The 22,993-nt window shown below is 48.1% G+C and overlaps 1 protein-coding gene across 1 annotated transcript in view; it reads left to right on the top strand.

Moving 5' to 3' along the window:
• The window catches only part of LOC147611020 (guanine nucleotide-binding protein subunit beta-like), a 63,738-nt gene that overhangs the window by 19,999 nt on the left and 20,746 nt on the right, over positions 1-22,993 (top strand). The window contains exons 3-4 of the mRNA XM_086785672.1: positions 8,457-8,875; positions 9,269-9,626. Of these exons, the coding sequence (XP_086641798.1) occupies positions 8,457-8,875; positions 9,269-9,626 (777 nt within the window). The remainder of the gene's footprint in view (positions 1-8,456; positions 8,876-9,268; positions 9,627-22,993) is intronic.

Here is a 22,993-nt window from a genome sequence, read left to right as displayed (position 1 = left end):
ACTATGAGATCCAGGATGAGGGCAGACTTCAGAGTGGAGGCGGAGTCGCCTCTGGTTGTAGAGTGCATCTTTCAGAGGATACGGATAGTGGCCGCCGCCTCTCGGAAGTGGCATATTGATCCAGACCCTGCAGATGTGGACTCTGATTGGCGCATTTGGGCATATGCTGCGCGCCCCTTACCCTGGCGAGTACGAGTGGCATGATCCTTATGCGTCTCCCGAGGCCCCAGAGATTACTTTTTTCCAGTACATTGTTCGGTTGGGGAGGCATATTTTGACTGCGAGGAGGATGGTCTCTCCAGCCGCATCGGAGCATTGGTGGCTACAGGGACTCTCACAGGAGTTCCTGGAGGATTTTTGGGCCAGGCTCTGGGCTAGTCGACAGGCACGCAGGATCTCGACTTTTCAGTGGCTGGTTGCCCATAGGGGCTTTGCAGTTGGCACCTGGCTTGTCTACAGTGGTCTTCCGACGGCCTGTGTCCGATGCGGCCACCCATTGGAGACACAGAGACACTGCCTATGGGATTGTCCACAGGCGCAACAGATTTGGCTGAGGATGCTGCCCATTTTGGTCCCCCTCTCTCCAGAGGGCATGTATACGTGGGGTGCCGTTGCTTGGTCGACATCGTGAGGGCCTGCTTTGGGATACGAGACAGAGCAGGACAGCCAAGCCATTAGATTCATTAGGGGCCAGCCTCGCCTTGTTGCTTCACTGGATTTCTCGTCCGCCGTCTGGACACAGGAGAGGGATTTACGATGGGAGCTCCTTAGCAGCCTCACCATCTGGTTCACCTGAAGAGCCCGGTGTTTCAGGGCCTTTGAGGGGAGACTGGAGCCACCAGCAGAGATTGTTCGGGGGATTTGGCAGGAGTTGATCCACACCTTGCGAGGACAGTATGACCGCATCCGGGGGGCTTGCCCACGGCTGTCATGGTTGGGAGGTGAGTCAGGCCTGCACCCCCTTGTTTGTTTGCAGGTTTCGAGTCTCGTACCAGGAGCGATCACGAGGAGATCCGGTGGGGATGTAACTCTGTCTCTGGCTCCATCTGGCACAACTGACAAATCTTGGCCTCAGTTGGTGCTCCTTTGAATCTGCCAGTCTCAATCTCTAGCTGGTGTGAGGATGTGCGCATCTGACCAATAGCACCGTACCCCATGAGAAAGATGAGTATCCATGTAGCTGGGTTTCATCACAAACCCATCCTTCGTGAGCTGGAGAAGATGATCTCTATAGAAAGCCATCTTCGTACCAAGCTCGTGTGTTGGCTGCCGAGCCGCATCTGTGGGCGGGCCATCAGGGGCCTGCTGCTGCGGTACAGGTTGGGGTCTCCTGCGAGGGTAGGCCTTGGCCAGGTGGTCGACCTGTCTGCAAATAAAGCACTGGTTCGGGAGCCCCGAGAACTCCACTCTCTGATCAATCCATCCCCCCCCCCCCCCCCCCCTATCCGAGGTATCTGAATGACCTTCGGAAGGGAAGAGATGTCAGGCACCAACACTCTGACCGAAGGTAGCCCAGCTGCTCTAGCCACCACTGAAGCGGCAGTGGGGCCAGTCTCGAGCACCGAGCCCACCAGCCGCGAAAGCAGCGGAAGGTACTCGTGGCGGAGTCCAGGGAAGCAAACTGTAACATGGAAGAGGCGCTCTCCCTGCTCGGCCGCTGCTGGGTCAAAGCCATGCTGCCAAGGTCAGAAGAATGCCCGAGCGCCCCTGATGTCAAGGGGACTCATGGCTAGGACCTGGGCCACGCTTTGGGCAGTCTTGAACTCGATCTGGTAGTGTCCACGGCCCAGTTGAACGTCCAGGATCTTGCCCACATCTGCAAGAAGGCGGGCCTGGAGACCAAATGGATCTATGATGCTGAATATGCTGCCTATATGCTGAATATACTGATATGCTGAATGAACTGCTGTCCCACTGTCTTTCCCTTGTCTCCTGGGAAGGAAACGCTGAAGGGATGGCTTTGGGACTGAAGCAATGCTGATGGGATGCTGAAAACGCAGATGCTCTCCTGTTACCTGAGAAGGAAAACGCTGAGGAGACAGATGCGTTGGCTGAATGCTGATGATGATGGATGCGCTGCTGTTCTCAGCCCTTCTGGAGTAGAAACGCTGAGGGACACTTGGCTGAATGCTGGAATGATGAGGCGCTTCTATTTATATGAGGGAACATGTGCTGGTCGGCCAGCTTGGCTGCAGTCGGCCAGATGCAAAAGCCCACGACTGAATATATATAATGCCAAAAAGGCTGGTCGGCTGATGTAACCATGCTGTCGGCTGATGTAAGCATACTGTCGGCTGCCTCCACAAGCCCCAAATGCTGGTCTATATGGCTAATGTGATGCTACCATGCTGAATCCAACTCATACCATGTGGTACATGCTGAAAACATTCATTTAAATGCCTGAATAATGCCTGATAAATCCTGATGATGCTTATGATGCTAAAATGATGCCATGTCACTGTACACCTGAATGGTGTGCACGTGACATATCTGAGGCTTCTGCAATGGTCTAGATGGTCTAAATGCATATGGGATGAATGCTATGCAAAATGCAAACATGTCCTAATGCAAACTCGAAGGCTTCTATGACATCTATATGCATGACTGATTCTCTCCAAGTGGGTTAAGGGACTTTAACTAACTGACTGACTCTTTAAGGCTGAGAAATGACCTACGTAGCTCATGCCTGACATATCTTGGATTGAGGATTATAATGGGGTTACGACGTACGACAAATATCAAATCCTAAAGGGTTCTACTGCTGTACAGTGTTGCACTGATGATGAACCATCTTGTCACCATGCACTACAGTGCAGAGTGCATGTGACACATACATGAATTGTCCTTTCTTGTCCGCATCAGATTTGCCCAATGTAAGGCCAGGTGGGTGACCTTGTTGGCAAATTGGATGGCTTTTGAACTAACGCAAACCCTAGAACTTGTCCTCAAGTTTCTCAAGTTAATGTGGTTGTAACAACCGCCATTTCAAATCCGTGACAAAGTGGTTCCACTCATAGTTCACAACATCGAACTTAGTGTGGGGCGCGGACCAATCTTGCTGCCAAACAATGGCGTCTTTAGTCAATTGACAACACCCCTTTCCTTATTCGTCCTGCTTACTGCAGCAAAATATTCTTCAAATGATGTAACCAAGAATGCAAAACAGGAGGATCGATTTTGGTCATACTGTTCTGAAAAGGGTTCATTAAACTTGAATGTAACCAAGAATGCAAAACAAGAGGATCGATTTTTCTGCTTACTACAGAAAAATATACTTCAAATGATGTAACCAAGAATGCAAAACAGGAGGATCGACTTTGGTCATACTCTTCTGAAAAGGGTTCATTAAACTTGAAGAAGTGATTGTCGTATTGTGGTCGAGGGCGGAGAGGAATTGATCATGCTCCTCCTGTCATCGTGCATCTTATGTGGCTGCCTACTTTGGTCGCAAATCCTTGATTATCTATTGTTGCTGCTCTTGGTCACTATTTTGGGCCTGTGTAGCTCCATTTGGCGCATGGCCATCTTATGAGCATGATGGAGCTTCTGTTGCTCAATAGCAACATCATGCTCCGGGGATAAAGGAGGAGTTGAAGAAAGGGGGTTGGGGTGCGGGTGGCTTTTTTTGGACAACCGGCTCACGGTTTGCAAAAGCATTGTCGATCATAGCTTGCATCATTTGCAAAAGCTGTTGGGGCAGCATGCTAATTGGGACGAATGCCGGATGGGGCACCCCGCTCCTTACCGTCGTGTTAGTTGATGCCACGAATTCTTCTTGTACCTCTTGCTTTCTCTCATCGTCGAAGTTGCCATAGTGGGAGCAGTCAAGGTTCTTCGTGACCGTAGAAAACTTGTGCCTATGTGCTAGGTCCTTGCTGTCGTGTCAGCACAAAGACATGCAAAGAAACCTGCGGATGAAGATCAACTTCCACAGGATCAAACACTTTTCGTTTGTCCAAACGTCCATGAAAAAACATTGCAAACCATTGAGTATTCTTCAGACATCCAAACGACATATGAAAAGCACCCACGAGATCCCGAGGCAGCCCCAAATAATTTCACTAAAAAAATCTTGACGGCCTGAAGGATGCCCTTGGGTGCGTGTGCGATGGACCCCGCCACAACGGGCCCCACCCGAGTGACATACAACACCTACGAACGCCTCCCCCAAACAACCGGGAGCTCATTTCTCGCCAAATTATGCATGTACGCATTCCCACGGGCCACCAACACCCTGGATCCACGGGTGTTGCCCACCAACTCCCGCGGACAATGCCCAACATTCCCTCCTCGAGCACCTCCCTACACGTACCCCCCTTTAGACCCTTCTTGGACGTGTGGTGCATGCACCCCCTAATGCTAGTTAATCAAATGATAATTGAAGAGGTGCCACAGAAGGAGAATATGCACGGGAGCCTCGGCCAACCATGGAGGAGATAGATGACAATTGGGAGGTAACCCCTGGTAGCCCATGAGAAGAACACTCTAGAGAATGGTCGAGCAAAACTCCCCTATCCAAACTCCAGCCACTAATGCATCGGCTTAGATGGACTCCAAGAATTCTGTGCACTGTGAAGATACACCAACTTGCCTATCCTCCCAGGATGAAGACAAACTTGATGAGATGTCCTCCTGTGGTGCCTCCATGACATCAAACACTGAAGATACTCCACCCAATGCAAACGGCAGGTGAGAAGGGTCCTCCTGAATGTTTAGGTGACCACTGAAGCCAAAGATTACTAAGTGCAAACGGCAATAGTGAAGACTCTCCCTCAGAGACTTGGCTGAAAACTTGCTCTGTTCGTACCTGTGGCCTGATGCAATGAAGCACCCATGGTGTGTGCTCGACCCGATAAATGTAAAAAGCTGAGATGCGCACACATGCATCTCCTTCACACTCATCCTCCGGTATTGAAGAAGCCTCCTCCTTGGATTACTCCTCCAAGGTCCTCGGACAATGCTTCGCGATGTGCTCGTTGGAGTCACAATAAAAGGACTGTCCACCAGCCATCTTGGCGTGACGCTCTTTAGGGGTGAGGCGAGTCAGTGAGGCTTCTCCACTTGCCTTGTCCTTATCATCCTTGGCTTTGGCTGGCTACCCTTGTCTTTGCCGTTTGTTGTCCCTGTTGTTGAGTCCTAGACTTGGAACACTCTTGCGTCTCGAGGGTTATAGCAACATGAACTGCATCTAGAAGATCACGGGGCCAATGTGCACGAACATCTGCGTGCAAAGACAGCTTCAAATCGCTTAGCCTGCTTTGTCTGTCAGACGGTCCTTGGGAGCATGAGCAAAAGCTTCCAAAAACGAGCAAGGTTATCGATTCGCCATGTTTCTACATAAAACACTCCCATTGTTTCTTCAATTTACGTTGGTAATCTACGGGAATAAACTGCTTCAAGACCGCCTTGCGGCAGTCATCCTAGCAAGTCATGGAGTGGTGCCTAAGGTGGTCTTCCCACCACAAGAGAGCGGCACTTGTCAAAGCCGTACGCACTGAATGGAGTTGAAAAATATCTAAACCACCTGTTGTTGCCAACGTGGCAGCCATCTCGTGGGTCCAATTGGTGACTTCTTCGTCCATCTTCGTGTTGACCTTGCAAGGTTTCAGAAGCTTCAATAATTGAGCTCGTTCCTCAGAGGCATGGAGGAAGAACTTTGCAAACCGGCATTCCCTTGACATTGAGCCGATGAAGGAAAGTGGGAATTGTCGGGAAGAATCCGGTGGAGAGGGATTTCGCGAAGGAGACCGTTGGTGATGTGAATGGCGTCTCTCTTGCTGACTACGCGTAGGTGTAGAATGATGACTTCTGGATTGGGAGCGAAGCTTATCCAGTACATCCTTGTGTGCATCCAACGGAGTGAAAAATCCTCCTCCAGAATGTTTTGCCACTTCGTCCTTGAAATCATCCAACACTTGCTCCGAAGCACGGGCCCTTGTAGACTCTAGATCCAGAATACTAGGTGCTTGAGGTGTCGACTGCATCCTATCAAGATGGGCAGATATAGCCTCCATTTTAGCCGCGTGTGTGTCACATGCATGCCCATGCCATGGCTAATCCTGAGCATGAACTTTCTTAATCCCTGATTAGGGCAGTAGCATCAGAGTCAACATCATCATTAACATCATCAGTAGCCAAGCATTGGAACCATTCAGCAGCATCTTCATCAGCACTACCATCATCGTCAGTAGGAGAACACATCAGCATCAGAAGCATCATCACCATCATCTTCAGCACAGCATTATCATGAAGGAGTTTGGCACCCTGTCCCTGTCGGCAGCTAGCAGGGCTCTGTTGGCAGCCAGCAGAGTTGTCCAAACTACAGGTAGCAAGGGTCGGACATAAGGTGTGGGCAGCATCAGAGAAAAGCGCAGCATTAAAAGGGGTTTTCAGCATATATTTGTCCACCAAGCAGGCCAGCTGCTGTTGGCACCAGCCGACCTGGTATATATAAGCATAGGTCATAATTCAGTCAGTTCAATTCAGTCATTCAGTCATTCCTCATTCATAGCGTCAATAGAGCATATGCAGAAGGGGCCCAGGTCACCCCTATGGGGCTGACCATAGCCCTACATCATGTACAAGCATCAAGTTACCTTTTTGTACCATAGTAATACAAGAAAACCTTGACACTCAATCTCTCTTCTTCTCTCTCCTCTGTCTTAATCTTGTGTTAATTAGCATCAATGTTCTTAATCATGGTTAGGGCTGTGGATTAGTACAGCAAGGCTTCCGTGTGCTATGGCTAATCTCCAGCACCGATTAATATAGTAGTTAGGACAGCATTTAGAGCATCAACAATAGCAGTATCAGCAGTAGTAGCATCATCATCATCATCATCATCAGCATCAGCATCATCAGCATCATCATCCTCAGCATCCTCAGCATCATCATTAGCATGGAGGGTCTGGATGACCAGCCAGGCTGTCTTACGGCTGTCGGCAGCTAGCCAGGTACCTAGGCAGCCAATCAGCAGCAACCGTGTGAAGACCAGCAGAAGGGGAAAAACAGTGAATGAATCACAGCATTTAAAGCTGTATATCATGATTATTTTGTCCACGAACTGGCCGACAGCAGTCTTGTTGGCCGACCAGCACTTCCAAGCATATATAAAGGCATAAAGTCATCATTGCATTCCACATTCAGTCATTTATCATTCTCAGAAGTAGAAGTCAGCATCTAGCATGTAGAAGGGGCCAGAGGTCACCCCTTTGGGGTTGACCAAGGGCCTATACCATGTACAATCATTCAATCACCTTTTTGTACAATATTAGTACAACAAAACCTTGACACCAACTCTCTCTCTCTTCTTCTCTCTCTTGTCTTAGTCATGTTTAAATCAGCATCTTGTTCTTAATCAGGCTTAGGGCTGTGGATCAGTACAGCAAGGCCTCCGCACATGCACCAAACACACACAATAGTCTTAAACTGTTGCTTTGTATTATGTACAAGAAAGAAGTAATACAACTGAATTTCAAGTACAAGATGTGGCTGAGAATGAAGACGTCAAATCACAGCCATGCGACCTACTTTACACTCCTGGCTAGCACTTCGCCTATAGAGAAATGCTTTGTGAAGTCCAACACTAGAGGAAAGTAGATGAATATGGCGATTTGGCTACCCATGTATATATATGCACCAATGCTCCTAGTCGGCTAGTAGTATTGCTGTCGGCCACTTGTACCCGACTGACATGTCTCATTGCCACGTGGTAGTGCCCCGTGTTAGGTGCATTGATTAACTCTGCGTGTCAGCTGCTATTTGATGTCCGGCCGTGCCCTGCATTCTCGTAGGGGTGTCATAGTAAGTAAACCATCCACTATGGGTGTGGGCTGTTCTTTCAGAATGCCCTGGAGCACTAGTAAACCATCCACACTAGAAGCGCCTACATGGGCTGGGCGCCTAAGCTTGGGCACCGTCCATGGCCTCCTGCCCATCCACTAGGCTTGGGCTATGAGCTGTCCACGGCCCCTGGGCCTATTACCCACCATAATCCCGTAAATGTGTTGCTAGTTTCTATTCCAAGGTCTCTAAGGGGGCCTCCTTTGCCAGGTCTTAGGTCTCTAAAGTGCAATGCTGATTACATCCATGTGGGCACCTAGAGGCAGCAACCTGTCTGGATTGCAATGAGGGTGCCCTAGGTGCTCAAGCCACAATGCGGTTGTGGTATATCCTCATCCTCCTTGTGCATCTCTCTTTTTTTTTGCCGATGGCTTCTTAGTGGGCATTTTCTAGTTTTTCTGGACATTGTAGATTTGGACGAGACTTTTTAGTAGTTTGTAGCTTTCCAATCAAAGCATACATTATGCATCCGTTCATATATCTTCATACTAGTGAATATAGCTTGCTTTAGAGTCTAGCATTATTATACATGGCTTATCAGAAGAATCCAGTCACATAAGTTGGTAAGAAGGGTCAAGGTTAACTGAAGTTTGAATGGATCTTTCTGGTTTCAGATATATTCACTGGATTGGTCACGAGGGAAGGATCAAATTGTGAGCGCTTCACAAGACGGCCATCTTATTGTCTGGAATGCCTTGACAAGCCAGAAGACACATGCAATCAAGCTAGTTTGTTCTTGGGTGATGACGTGTGCATTTTCACCCAGTGGACAGGCAGTAGCTTGTGGAGGGCTAGACAGTGTGTGCTCTGTCTACTTGTTGAATTCTCAGAAAGAGCAGTCTCTGTCTGATCCCAAGATGTTAAATGGACATAAAGGTTACATTTCTTGCTGCAAGTATGTACCTGATCGGGAAACCCAGATTGTTACGAGCTCTGGGGATCGAACTTGCGCATTGTGGGAGACAGAAAGCTGTCGAAAAATCTCTGCGTTTGGTGGGGATTCGTCATCAGGTCACATTGAAGATGTAATGAGGTGATCTCTCATAAGGATTTCTACTTTTTACAATAATCTTTGGGTGCTTTTTCTGTCTGTACATAGTGTGTGCGTCTGGTACAAAACAATTTGCAATTCTTTCAAGCCCTTTGAAACTTGGGGTGTTTACATGTAAATCCTCTGCCTGTTAGAAGGTGGGCGGGGGTTGGATGGGAGAGATCCCCGAACAGGCAGGTGAGATCTCCCCTTTTCATGGGTGGAGTTGTGTCTGTGAAGAGCCTTATATTTTTGGTGGAATTCTAGCTTGTACTGAAGGTGACAGAGTGTGAGGTTTTGTGTGTGTTTGGGTTTTTTATTTTTTTATTTTTTTTTTGGGGGGGGGGGGGGTGGATGGAGTTAAAGTTGACTGGTATTGTTTGTTTTTTCTTTTAGTTTATCTATCAGCACGGCAAATTCCCAGCTGTTTGTGTCGGGTTCATGTGACCAGACAGCACGGTTATGGGACATGCGGATCGCCAGCAGATCAGTACAGACTTATCTGGGCCATGAAGGGGATGTGAATACTGTGCAGTTTCTTCCAGATGGCCTGAGATTTGGGACTGGGTCGGATGATAGCACATGCAGAATTTTTGACACACGGACGGGGCATCAGCTACAACAGTACAAGAAACCTGTTCTGTCCAGTCAAAATGCTAAAGCGAATTCGATAGCATTCTCATATTCAGGTCGCCTTCTCTTTGCGGCATACTCAAATGCAGATTGCTACATATGGGATACTATAACTGCTGAGGTGCGTGTTCTTTTCTTTTATTTGCTTTAGGCAGGGTGATTGATAGGAAAGTTTGTATGTTTTTTGGTTACTTTCTAGTATTATGGTGCCTGGCCTTGACATCAAAAACACTTTACCTTACCCAAGGGCATCTAGTGAGGGCTCCCATGGGAGGGAACCATGCTGGAACCTCTCCTAGCCTACAATTGTGTGTGTTTAAATTTAGGTGTGCTGCTGTCCTGTTTATAGGTTAATGAAGGTGTTGTAGCACATCATCCTTGACATTGTCAATGGTGATCTGGTCACATTTGGATGAAGGCCAATCAGGTGACCAGAAAAGTTTGGGACCGCTTTCCTTATAAGAAGGGCAGCTCATTCTTCCTCCAGCCATCAGTCTGAGCCATCAGTGCACCATAGCCAGCTTTACAGACCTCAGAAGCAGCTGGGACAGCAGGAGAGATCACAGATCATTCTAGGGCTCCATGTGCAGGTGATTGCTGAATTTGGTAGATGAAGATATTAGGATCTTGCTCCGCCTGCCCCAGTCCTCTGAGTGCATGGGGAGGTATCTTTTGTGCTCATTTTTTTATAAAACAAATACCTCCGCCAGGGGGAGCTGGACATTGGGACCCATTGGTGGTGTACTGGGGTATATATATTTTTTGGCAAATAAATTCCTTCCACACAGTTTCTGGGTACTCAAGATGGAATTTGTTGAGAAGCTAGGTTACACAAGTAATTTCTACACTTGTCATTAACCCATCCTAAAAGAATAATGGGGAACAGGAAGTGGAGAAGAGAACAAATTGCATCTAGAGAGGAGGTCAAGTAGGAGTGGACTATCAAAGATACCAAACCCTTGTGAATGCGTGAAACCATTTTTAGTTTCTCCTCTCGTGAGTGCTCCAACTTCCAATAGGGGCCTTGAAGGTGTTCATCCATGTCAAGAAAGCCTTGCGGAAATGTTTTTATAAACACAATGAAATTGAACTATTGATGGTTTAGACAAGTTATCTTCGATAGTGAGAGAGAGAGCGAGCTCCCTGCGCCTGCTGCCCACCCCCCTCTCTCCGCGGCTTCTACCCCTGACCCCCTAGCCTTGTGTGCAAGCTGCTCCAGTGCACCCCCCCCCCCCTTTTTTTTTCCTGTTTCATTCTTTCTTGCGCGGCATGCAGGCAGATTAGAGACCTGCTTCAGGCAGCCTTTGTTGGCAACCAAGGCCAGATCATCGACATTCAGTTCATGGGTAAGGGCTATGTGAGGATAGAGTTAGACTCCTTGACCCTTGCCATGAGTGTCCTTGACCGGAGCCCACTCCTAGTATGGGAGGCACAGCTCTTTGTGGCACCCGGTTCATGGGTAAGGGCTATGTGAGGATAGAGTTGACTCCTTGACCCTTGCCATGAGTGTCCTTGACCGGAGCCCACTCCTAGTATGGGAGGCACAGCTCTTCTTGGCATCCCGGGTGCCACCCTGTCCCCGTCCCCGTCCCCATCCCCTCCCCCCCTCCGCCTTCTTCTCCTCCCCTTGCTTGGCGTGTGAGAGCTGTCACACCCCCCTCCGCCCCTCCTCCTCCCCCTTCCCATTTTTTTTCCTGTTTCCTTCTTTCTTGTTTTTTCCCACTTTTCTCCTTTCGGTCCTCTTGACTCGCTCTTTCCTCTCAAAACCAAACCCCCCCACCATGCAGCAGAGGTTCTGTAGTTCTTCCACTTCATTTGTCACCCTGCGCCTGGCTCCCCCCCCCCCCCCCCCCTTGGAGGACTCGATGGCAGCTGCTCCGTCTACTTACCCTGTATTGTGGTGCTATGTGACACACTGGCTCAGCATTCAATGTAACATTATACAGCATTAATACCCTTTTTAGGAATATTTGTCATATGCCGTGGCCCCATTGTGAGCCCTAGTCCGGGACATGTCAGGCACGAGCTACTGTTACGCTACATAGGTCAGTCTCCCAGCCTTAGGTGTCAGGGTTAGTCCCTTAACCCACTTGGAGAACAAGCATGTAGAATCATCTGAGGTTAGGGCATGCATAAGTCAGTCCATAGTTGCATTGCATAAAGCATATTAGACCATGTAAAATGGGCCAGTCCATGGGACTTGCAAGGCATGATTTCTGCCTTGTGTAGCGTGCCAAATATCATTGGCAAACCCCAAACTTCCAGTCGGCCAGCATTCAGGGCTCTGACGAGAGTCATGCCTAACATCATACAGCAGTCGGCCAGCACCCAACAGCAGTCGGCCAGCAGCCGACTCACATTTGTGAGATGAGCAGCATTAAATGCTGATTTATTCAGGTCGTGGGCACTAAATACTGGCCGACAGCCTCTTTTCATCACCAACCCGTCTACAGCCAACATATGTGCATATCCTCAGCAGTTTGCTTCATAGAGTTTTCTATAGTGCTATTGATTCAGCATATGGTTCAGCCTGTGTTCGGTCTTCCTCGTCCTTGCATTTGGTAGTCCACAGTCATTGTTTCCATCATTGTACAAAGTTCTCCAAAGTAATACAAGCAAATACTCCAGCTCGCCAAGGGGGCTTCATTGGGTAATTGGGACGACCCAATCTAGTGTCGAATCTCATCTTCTCTCTCAACTCTTCTCTCTTAAGTAAAGTGGATTGCATAAACTCACAAGTTTAAAGAAGGCTTTGTCGCGTGTTACACGACAGTTAACCTATTGCATGCTGCATTGGTATTAGAGTTGTAGGTTGTTGTGACCCAACTTAGTTACCCAAAAGTGAGAGCATCGCATGGATGGTAAAACTGCGATCAGGAAAACCACCCAGGCTTCCACAATGTCAGGAGAGACTTCTTGAGAAAGCTACAAAGAAGACATGAAAGGAGAGATCAACCAAGCAGATACCACCAAAAAAACGCTTCCGCACTTTAGTGACGATTTCGGGAAAGCGATTTTGGAGCAAAACAAATTGCTCAAGCTCCAAATTGAGGTGAAAGAAGAAGAAGCAAAAACAATGAAAGAAAGCCAAAGAGGAAGCTGAAAAAGCCAACAAAGCAGTCAAAGAAGATGAAAAGCCTCGAAACGGGCTGAAGAACGAAGGGCCAAAGAAACCTGACGTGATGATGAACGAAGGACTGACGACGCCTGGACATAATCCCTTATAATGTGCACCTTCAGCCGCCTTGTCCTCTGGTCCAGCCGACGTCATCCTCTGATGCAGCCGAGAGTCCCCACTTGCAGCTGACGGCTTCCTCTTCATGTCCTCCATGCCTTGCTCCAAGTCCACACTGGCCTTTGCTACACTCTGTGCTCCATAATCCTGGTTCTATCTGGTTCTTATACTCTTTTCCTGGCTGCCTCTTCTGGATGAGCTTCTGAGAATGTCCACGGCATTTTCATGCACATGACATTGCGCTCTGCTAAACTTGATGACGGGATTCCAACTTTTTCCTTGGATGACTGTCATCATCCCACTCTATTCTCGGAGTCCCTTTGTCATCCATCCAACTTTGGCAACCCTTTTGACTGAAAACCCGGCCCGGTCTCCAAAACCACTCTGACTATGAATAATATTCATGCATCTGTTCCCTCCAGTCCCCAAATCCATTCTTGCCCCGACTCTGAACACTGTCTTGGTCTTCATTCCTGAGAAATGAGTCTGGCACTCTCACATCACCCCTTGGAGGATAATCCTCCCTTGGGACCAACCTATCTGGCTCACAGGACTGCCATCCCCTCTGGCTTTGTGGAACACCACCAACAAACCTCCTAGGAGCTCTTTCCGATTCTGTGTTCCTTGCCTTGGGCTTCATATCCGTGTACTTTCCTGTACCTTGGACCTGTACACCATCATATGGGACTGAATCAGTGCTTTGCTGAGCTTGATGCTCTGATACCAATGTAACACATGGAAGCTCTGGGAGTCTTTTTTCAGTCCTAAACACTACTGGAAACATGCTGATGCAAAATGCAGACATGAAGAGAGAGTAGAGAGAGAGAGATATGCTGGAAATTCAATATATTCATATAGTACAAAAAGGTACTCCTAATCTACATCCATAGGCTGCCTTCATAGAAGGTGGGAAAACACCCAAAATCTATCCTAATGCTAGACCCATTCCCTAGAGGAATGAATGATTACAATGATGAGCATGTGCCTCCTTTTATAGCCCTTTGGACTCCCTGGAGTGCTGGTCGACCAGCAGTCGGCCAGCCGACTGGTTATATACATCATAAAAGCTGTGCCGTGTGGACATAATCCCTTATAATGCTGCACCTTCAGCCGCCTTGTCCTCTGGTCCAGCCGACGTCATCCTCTGATGCAGCCGAGAGTCCCCACTTGCAGCTGACGGCTTCCTCTCCATGTCCTCCATGCCTTGCTCCAAGTCCACACTGGCCTTTGCTACACTCTGTGCTCCATAATCCTGGTTCTATCTGGTTCTTATACTCTTTTCCTGGCTGCCTCTTCTGGATGAGCTTCTGAGAATGTCCACGGCATTTTCATGCACATGACATCGCGCTCTGCTAAACTTGATGACGGGATTCCAACTTTTTCCTTGGATGACTGTCATCATCCCACTCTATTTTCGGAGTCCCTCTGTCATCCATCCAACTCTGGCAACCCTTTTGACTGAAAACCCGGCCCGGTCTCCAAAACCACTCTGACTATGAATAATATTCATGCATTTGTTCCCTCCAGTCCCCAAATCCATTCTTGCCCCGACTCTGAACACTGTCTTGGTCTTCATTCCTGAGAAATGAGTCTGGCACTCTCACATCACCCCTTGGAGGATAATCCTCCCTTGGGACCAACCTATCTGGCTCACAGGACTGCCATCCCCTCTGGCTTTGTGGAACACCACCAACAAACCTCCTAGGAGCTCTTTCCGATTCTGTGTTCCTTGCCTTGGGCTTCATATCCGTGTTCTTTCCTGTACCTTGGACCTGTACACCATCATATGGGACTGAATCAGTGTTTAGCTTTGCGGAGCTTGATGCTCTGATACCAATGTAACACATGGAAGCTCTGGGAGTCTTCTTTCAGCCCTAAACACTACTAGAAACATGCTGATGCAAAACGCAGACATGAAGAGAGAGTAGTGAGAGAGAGAGAGATGCTGGAAATTCAATATATTCATATAGTACAAAAAGGTACTCCTAATCTACAGCCATAGGCTGCCTTCATAGAAGATGGGAAAACACCCAAAATCTGTCCTAATGCTAGACCCATTCCCTAGAGGAATGAATGATTACAATGATGAGCATGTGCCTCCTTTTATAGCCCTTTGGACTCCCTGGAGTGCTGGCCGACAAGCAGTCGGCCAGCCGACTGGTTATATACATCATAAAAGCTGTGCCATTTGGACATAATCCCTTATAATGCTGCGCTTTCAGCCGCCTTGTCCTCTGGTCTAGCCGACGTCATTCTCTGATGCAGCCGACAGTTCCCACTTGCAGCTGACAGCTTCCTCTTCATGTCCTCCATGCCTTGCTCCAAGTCCACACTGGCCTTTGCTACACTCTGTGCTCCATAATCCTGGTTCTATCTGGTTCTTATACTCTTTTCCTGGCTGCCTCTTCTAGATGAGCTTCTGAGAATGTCCATGGCATTTTCATGCACATGACAAAATGCAAGGCTGATGAAGACCAAGGATGGGCAAATGAAGCAGCCCAAGAACACCAACAAAGGCTTGAACGAGACACTATGCAACTCCAGCACCAACAATTGATAGCATGCTATCAATTCTTCCTACAAAGGCCCAACAAGGCCCGTGTTCCTCCACGGTCCCAACCACAATTGTCATACGAGCTCAACCAAATTTTAGTAAGTATTATGGTAAGTGTGATTATGCCGCAGCTATGCAGTTTATTCATCAATTTGTGGCGTATATTCCTTTGGCTAAGCCTTAGATCCTCAAGACAGAGTCCATGTGGCAACACCTCCCCTCTCCGGTGAAACAGTTACCTGGTGGCAACATTGGTCCAGTCTACATTCAGACCCAACCACAGGGGCTTCCGACCTCAAAAAACGGTTTCTTCCTCCCCAATACATGGCCAACCTTGAGGATGAGTTTTACAGACTCCCAAAATGGGTCTCCTATACTGACATACTCTAACAGAGTTATCATGTTAGCGTAGCAGTTGGGGATATTCGAGGAGAATAAATTGAAACAGTTCATTAGGGGCTTGGATACTAACATTAGGTTCACCGTGCGTAATTTTGAGCCACAGTCATATGACAGGGCTCTTACCCTTGCTCAGAATTAGGAAATGATGTTGAACAGAGGTAAGCCCAAGCAGATCCAACCTAGCTCCGAACCCCAATAGTTGTCTTCAACCACCCTGCAATCATCATCCCAGTCAGGGAAGGGAGCTTAGAATAGCAAAGATAAAAAAAAGATTCCCAGAGCACCTTAGGAGGCAAGAAAGATAGGGAATTCAAGCCTAAGAAGACACCTGAGAAAAAGGCCAAGGAGGGTATTACTGGTGGATATCTCCAACCAAACGAGAAAATGCGGTACAAGGGGGAGAATCGATGTTTCTTCTGCCACACCTTGGGGCATGGTAAAAGAAAGATTGTACCAAGTGGCACGTTGCACAAGCCTCCAAGACATCTGTCTCCACAGTAGCTAGCTACAGCTTCATCCACACCTAACATCGGCCACTAATGTCGTCCAACTCTTAACCACTTTAAACTAAGTACCAACAATGATATTTGACGATAAGCAGGCGGGTGAGGTTGAGGGGCAAAAGAAAGCCCTCATTCGTGCTTATGGCACAGCGAAGGGACAACAATTTATTGTCCTCTTCGATATGGGCAGCTCTGAGGATGCCATTTCTCCTCAGTTGGCTAAAAAGATAAGTTGTACCCCATCATTTGGGCGTAGACGGGTTCACACCTGGTCTTCGTGCTCACGTTTCCCACAAGTTTTAACAATTTGAATTCAAGGTTCAAAAGGCCACATTTTAGTGGGATTTCATTGTCTCACCTTTTTTGGGGGGTGATATGATTCTCGACGTTCAATGGTTTAGGGAGTTAATTGGAGGCAAGACACTTTCACAATTGTTGATCGTTTTCCTGCTGAGCCTGTCTTGATTTGCGGGGATAGGAGTATTCCTTGCATTCGAGTCATCTCCCATATCCAAGCCAAAGAGCCATTAGGAAAGGAGCCAGATGTTCAACAAGATGATGTCTAGGGTTTCTGTGGAGCTCATAGGGAAGTGTGTGTTCATCTTTTTAGATGATATACTCATCTTTTCTACCACTGTAGAGTAGCATGAGTGAGGTGTTGAAAAGGTCTTGCAACTATTGCGAGACAATGAGCTCTATATCAATGCAAAGAAGAGCAAATTTGGAGTAATGGAAATCCATTATCTGGGATATGTCATCAATGCAGACGGGATCAGTCTTGACCTTGAAAAGGTAAGGGCAATTCTCCAATGGGACGTTCCCAAGAATGCTCAGGAGATCCGTTCTTTTGTAGGTCTCTGTTAAGCATATAGTTCCCACATGGACAAATTTATTGACCTTGTAGCATCTCTTACAGACTTGCTAAAGGGCGTGAAGATGTGTTGGGAGAAAGTGGCTATTATGGGCAAATTACCTCATCGATCCATAGAGTTAGGAGGAGGAACCACTCCAAGAGCCTCATCCACAGAGGACTCTCATCATGATTCCTCCTCAGAAGGGGGGACAATTCTCGAGATACCAGTTCTTGTGAGACGAACCGTTATGAGCCCTTACTTTCAAAGGCAGCCTATGTCAGCCTCACCTCTGATTGTAGCAAGACCCCAGAGGGAACCCCCCCCCTCCCCCCTTCTCACCCCTAGGTGGACCTCATCTTGCCCTAGCTGCAAGCTGACCCCCGAACCTTGTGGAGATCCCGTTAGAGCCACGACCCTCACCGATAGATGTTCCTCCGCCGCTTCCCCCCGTCCCTGTCCCTGCCCTAGCCAGCCGTGCCACCCTCCCAAGAGTCACCTCCGCCTCCCCTCTTGTCATGTACAAGACATGTGCATGCTCATTTCGAGAGCTAATCTCTGACAGGCATGCTGTTCGCCTACAGCGGATTGGCCAGATCTCTTGTACCAAGAGAGACTATAAAAGGCTATGCCAAGTTGTTAGTTGAGTCATTCACTCCTCTAGGGAGTAGAATGAGTAGATTAGGACTCTATGAGTTAAGAACCTTTTGATGAGGGGCAGCGTATGGCTTGCCATGATCTACACCTTTTCAGGAGCCCCGGACGAAGGGGTGGCTATTTGACACATTAGTCACACCGGCACTGATGTATGGAGCAGCGGTATGGGCGCCAGGACTTGCTACCTATTGGTGGACATAGATAGAGAGACCATAGGCCCTCATGATGGCACGCATGATACGCAGCAAACCGTTAGTACCTCATGACATTATCCGAGCAGAGTTTGTTGCGCCTCCTATGATGGTAGAGGCCATATTCCAGACTATATGCCTGCTAGACAGATTCAAAGAGATGCCACAGGACAGATTGTCATACAGAGCTTTTGAGGCATCTAGACAGCTGGCTGAGGCAGGAGACAGAGGATCATGGTATGCACAGGTCACACATTGGTTCTCATAGCATGGCCTAGACATGGATCATCTACCACCATTCCAGTATGACAGGGATGCACCACATATCCGTCTCTCTCATAGTGAGAGGAACAGAGTATTGACAGGACCTATGGCAGCTCTATACACGAGACATGGATATCACCTACATAGCCTCTTCCACTAAAGATGCTATACTAAAGAGATCACTTCATGAGTATCACTTATGATGGATTTATAGAGAGGCCTAGATACATGGAGGGCTTTTTACCACACGGCTCCCGAGTAGCTATTGGTCAGCTTAGAGTCTCATCACATCGATTGGAGATCGAGACTGGCAGAGCAGCACGGATCCCCCGAGAGGAGAGAGTATGCAGATTGTGCAAAGAGGAGGTGGAGAGTGAGGAGCATTATGTATGCAGATGCAGAGCATATACAGCCATCAGAGAGAGATATCCCATTTTATTCAGAGAGCCACATTCCCTACGCCAGATCTTTGAGGCAGCAGACCAGCGCATACTGGGGAGATTCATTCTAGACATATAGCGTCACAGAGAGACATCATTACAGGCTCAGACAGCTCCAGAGGGGGGACGACAGACACAGATTACATTTTTTCAAAGATCCACCCCACTCCCAGCCCCTACACAGCAGGGAATTACTCTCCAGAGAGCAGAGACACTCAGAGCCCCCAGGAGACAGAGGACACTTGGCTTTCGGACACCACGCCTATACCAGAGAGAGATGACAGAGATCAGAGCTCAGTTTCACAGAGAGGGTGCGGAGCGACTCGCTCGCTTCAAAGCAGACTCGGGCATGTTCTTCAGGGAGGTGTGGACACCCCCTTCGTTGATGTATACCATTCTATACCCCCAGTATGGTACAGGATGGAGCTAGCTAGGTTGCATATCATGATTGTATACTCCATGCATATAGCTTTGCATTCTCCTAGTAGTAGAGCTCCATCACCTCCCCCACTCACTGTACTTATTGCACACCCAGATTCAGCTTTTTTAGTTCAGTACTTTTTCATTTTGTTGGGATGACAGAGGATACCCCCACACAGGTACATTGATTTGTCTCATAGACCGAGTTTGGTCTTTTGGAAGACGTTAATAAAATCTTTCTTTCTCTTTCTTTCTCTTCTCTCCATCTCTCTTGCTTGTGTTCTGCATAAAGTTGTTCAAGCATGGTGTTTAGTGCTGAAAGAAGACTCCCAGAGCTTCCGCATGTGACATTGGTATCAGAGCTTCAGGTTGATTCTGGGATATTGTTACTACCCATGTCTGTTAGAAATTGTGCATCTCAGTGTATTTGGGGAAATGCCTATTTATGGGTTTTATCCTATTTTTCTTCCTTTTTAGTTGGTCATGTGCAGTTTGCCAGCTGTCTTGCATCACTATGAAAGGGGCCCTCCCATATTCACTTGATCATCCATCTAACCTATTCACAGGCACATGTTCTACACCATTTGCTGGCTGATATTGCCATTGTAAAAGACTCTTGCTACATAACATGATGTTCATTGTTTGATGTCTCTCTCTCCTTTGCTCTCCCTCTCTCCTAGGTTTTTCTTCCGCATGTGTGCAACTTTATCATGGTATCAAGGCAGCACTTCAAGGCGGCAGCGGCGAGTTTCCTTACTGCAAGAAGTTCAACGTTTTTGGGAGCAGAAGAAGGCTTGCGTTTTTTGCTACATACGCAGCAAAGGGCTGCGTTTTGTGCAATTTTCCAGGTGGCTACGTTTTCCTCACCACTTTATGACTGCGTTTTCACATTGGTGGCTGCGTTTTCTTCTAGGGTGCTGTGCTTCAGCTTTGGTGGCTGCGTTTTTGTGGTGGCAGCAGCTCTTTCTCTCCTATGCTCTCTTCCATCATCCGTTGGTGGTGGTGGTGCGTGGGCTGCGTTTTCAGTCCTGGGAGGCAGTGGAGGTGTTTCGTTCTGTATGCTTCAGCCTTGCCTTCCCTTGAGAGGGGACTGTCCGTCCTGTGCTTCCGCGGTGTTGGCATTTGGAGCAGAGCCCTGGACAGCAGTTGGTGGTCTTGTTCTTTGCATGTGGAGTGCCACAGACTTGTGGCATCTTCAGCTTGCCTCTTCTTCGATGGGTCTACCTCCTTTGTGGGTGTTTTCCGGAAGTTTTGGTGGACTGTTTGCTACTGTCCAGCTCCTTTCTCTCTCAGTTTTGAGAGGGGGCTGCTTGTTCCTCGTACCTCGTTCCGTTGGAGAAGTGTTGGAGATTGGTTGTGGAGTGTTCAGATCATCAGTGGCACAAAGGCTTGCTTGCAGAGGTGTGCTTGTCAAATCCCCACGGATCTCCTTGTACAACACTTCAGAAACACGACTCGAAACCTGCAAAACAAAGCCAAATAATGTGAAGGGGGTGTAGGGCCGACTCACCACCCAACCTTGACAGCCGAGGGCAAAATCCACAAGTCTTGGCTCTCCCCACTGAGCCACGAGTTGAGCTAACTAGCAAGACGTACTGACCAGTCTCTACCCCATGGCGTCCCATACCGCCAAGGAGCTACCCTCGTGGGCCTCGAGACTGCTGCCGGCCTTGGCTGCATGAAGCAGGTGCACGTCTGCACTAGATCTAGGCTCCTGACCATAGAGTTCCACAAAGACTCGCGAGACTCTATGAATCAACTAACCAACCTTGGCCACCCTTTTATAGGCTCTTGGCCGGTCACCGGGCATCCACACTTGGGCGCCCGCCCGTTCATACTTGGGTGCCCGCTCGTCAGTCTATCCCTAGCCCAGCTCGCCAATCAGCCTGCCTAGCTCCAAGCTTCCCTAAGCCTCGAAGGTAGTCTTGTGTGCGTGTAGCACACGGTAGATACACTCTGTGCACATGACATACTCCCCTTTCTCTTAGAGCTCACTTCTGAGCTCAGTAAAAACCCAGGGTAGTCCCTCTGAAGGGTAGTCAATGTCTCCCATGTAGCGTCCTCCTCAACACGATCCTTCCACTTGATCTTGTATTCCGTGAGTAGCGTATTTCGCAATCGTCTTTCACGAAATCCAAGAATCTTTTCACTCTGTGCACATGACAGTGCTATTGCCGTGGATATGGGTTCCCTCTTGGAGGAGGCATCTATCCTTGTTTCTCAAGAGCAGGTAAGGTTCCCTCCTAGTGGATAGGATCAGGCACTTGCTACAGTGCAACAAATAAGACGGTGTCATTGCTACTCTTGTGGAAAGCAAGTCCATTTGGCCAAGGATTGTAAGACCAAAGGTACAGCCAAGGCTAGGAGCAAGTTTTCAAAGACGGGCAATGATCATATAAAGGATGATGACTCTGATACTTCTAGTGTCCCCAAGGCTCCACAAGCTAGGGAGGACTTGGATGGCCAGCTTATATAGTTATGTAGATAGTTCTCTCCCATGTGCTTCCAGCCAGAGGAGGCTTGTGGGCGGGAGACATGGCTGTTAGTAGCTCCATTTCTGGTGCATGGGATTCGTGAGTCGGAGTTCCAAACATTAAAAATATCTGGCGAGACAAGTTCATTTTGGAGCTATGGATTGGATGTGTTCCATGTCTATTACTTGGTGTAGCAATCTAGCAGAGATTATGGACTGGATGTGTTCTAAGTTCATTGTTCGAGGTTTTTGGGACGTGATGTGTTCACAGTCCAATGTTGGGGATTATGGGCGCGGTGTGTCCAACAGCTCATCATCTTATTCTTGGAGTTCACTACACACTTGTGTGGGAATTCAAAGCCAAGCAAAGTTTCTTGTTGTTCATGGTGGCATTTTGTTTCAAGAAACAGATTGGCGGGTGCTCTTTCTGAGGTGTATCCAATATTGCGCAATGCTAGACTGTCCATGGTTGCATCTTCATCAGCTTATCTTCTTCAGACTTTGCACACACTGAGCTGCAGAGGGGTGTTAGAAATTGTGCATCTAAGTGTATTTGGGGAAATGCCTATTTATGGGTTTTATCCTATTTTTCTTCCTTTTTAGTTGGTCATGGGCAGTTGGCCAGCTCTCTTGCGTTACTATAAAAGGGCCCCTCCCATATTCACTTGATCATCCATCTAATCTATTCAGAGGCACATGTTCTACACCATTTGTTGGCTGATATTGCCATCGTAAAAGCCTCTTGCTACATAACATGTTCATTGTCTGATGTCTCTCTCTCTCCTTTGCTCTCCCTCTCCAAGGAAGAAGGGGAGATCAATGACAACACTCACGGCCATCAAAGAAGAGATCTCCAAGGAGATCACAAAGGACATGGAGGGAAAACTCGAAGCCAAGCAGTCAGGATGGGTTGAAGTGGTGAAGAAGAACATCCGTAAAGAAGTGAGTGAGGAGACTCAAAGGGAAGAACACCAAATCATTCACACCACCATTGAGGAGACTTGCATGAGGACCCCCATGTACAAAGTGTCATAGAAGCCAAGAAAGCTGATGCTATGGTGGACACGACTTTTGAGTCTATGGCTCGAGAAGTGGGTAAGAAGCCAAGGGAGCTGGCACTCTCTTATCTTATCCGCAAGGGTGACCTTAAAGAGGGAGAGGATGGACAGCTTATGTTCAAGAATCCACCCCGTTTGCAGCATGGAGACCCAGCCTCTCAAAGGTTGAGATCATATTTGCATAAAGAAGAAGTATCGGTCACCTCTCGCCATGCATCCACTCCTTGGGGCACAGGAGGAAACAGATTTATGCATGCTGAAGGCCATTTGGATTCTAGGTATGTACATCATGGGGACAGTGGTCGGCATGCAAGCCAAAAGACCTTGCCTATTGAGTTGTCTCGTGGGGCGAGACAAGGCATCTTTCAGCGAGGTCACATGCAGTGGGGCTACAAGAATCAAAGACCCATGTCACTTTGGCGAGTGGAACACCTATCATT

Source organism: Cibotium barometz, chromosome 48 (genome assembly GCF_041138505.1).
Source record: "Cibotium barometz isolate CiBa-2024 chromosome 48, ASM4113850v1, whole genome shotgun sequence".
Taxonomy (NCBI): Eukaryota; Viridiplantae; Streptophyta; class Polypodiopsida; order Cyatheales; family Cibotiaceae; genus Cibotium; species Cibotium barometz.
Note: the sequence above shows the minus strand (reverse complement) of the source record. Positions and strands in the feature narration are given on the sequence as shown.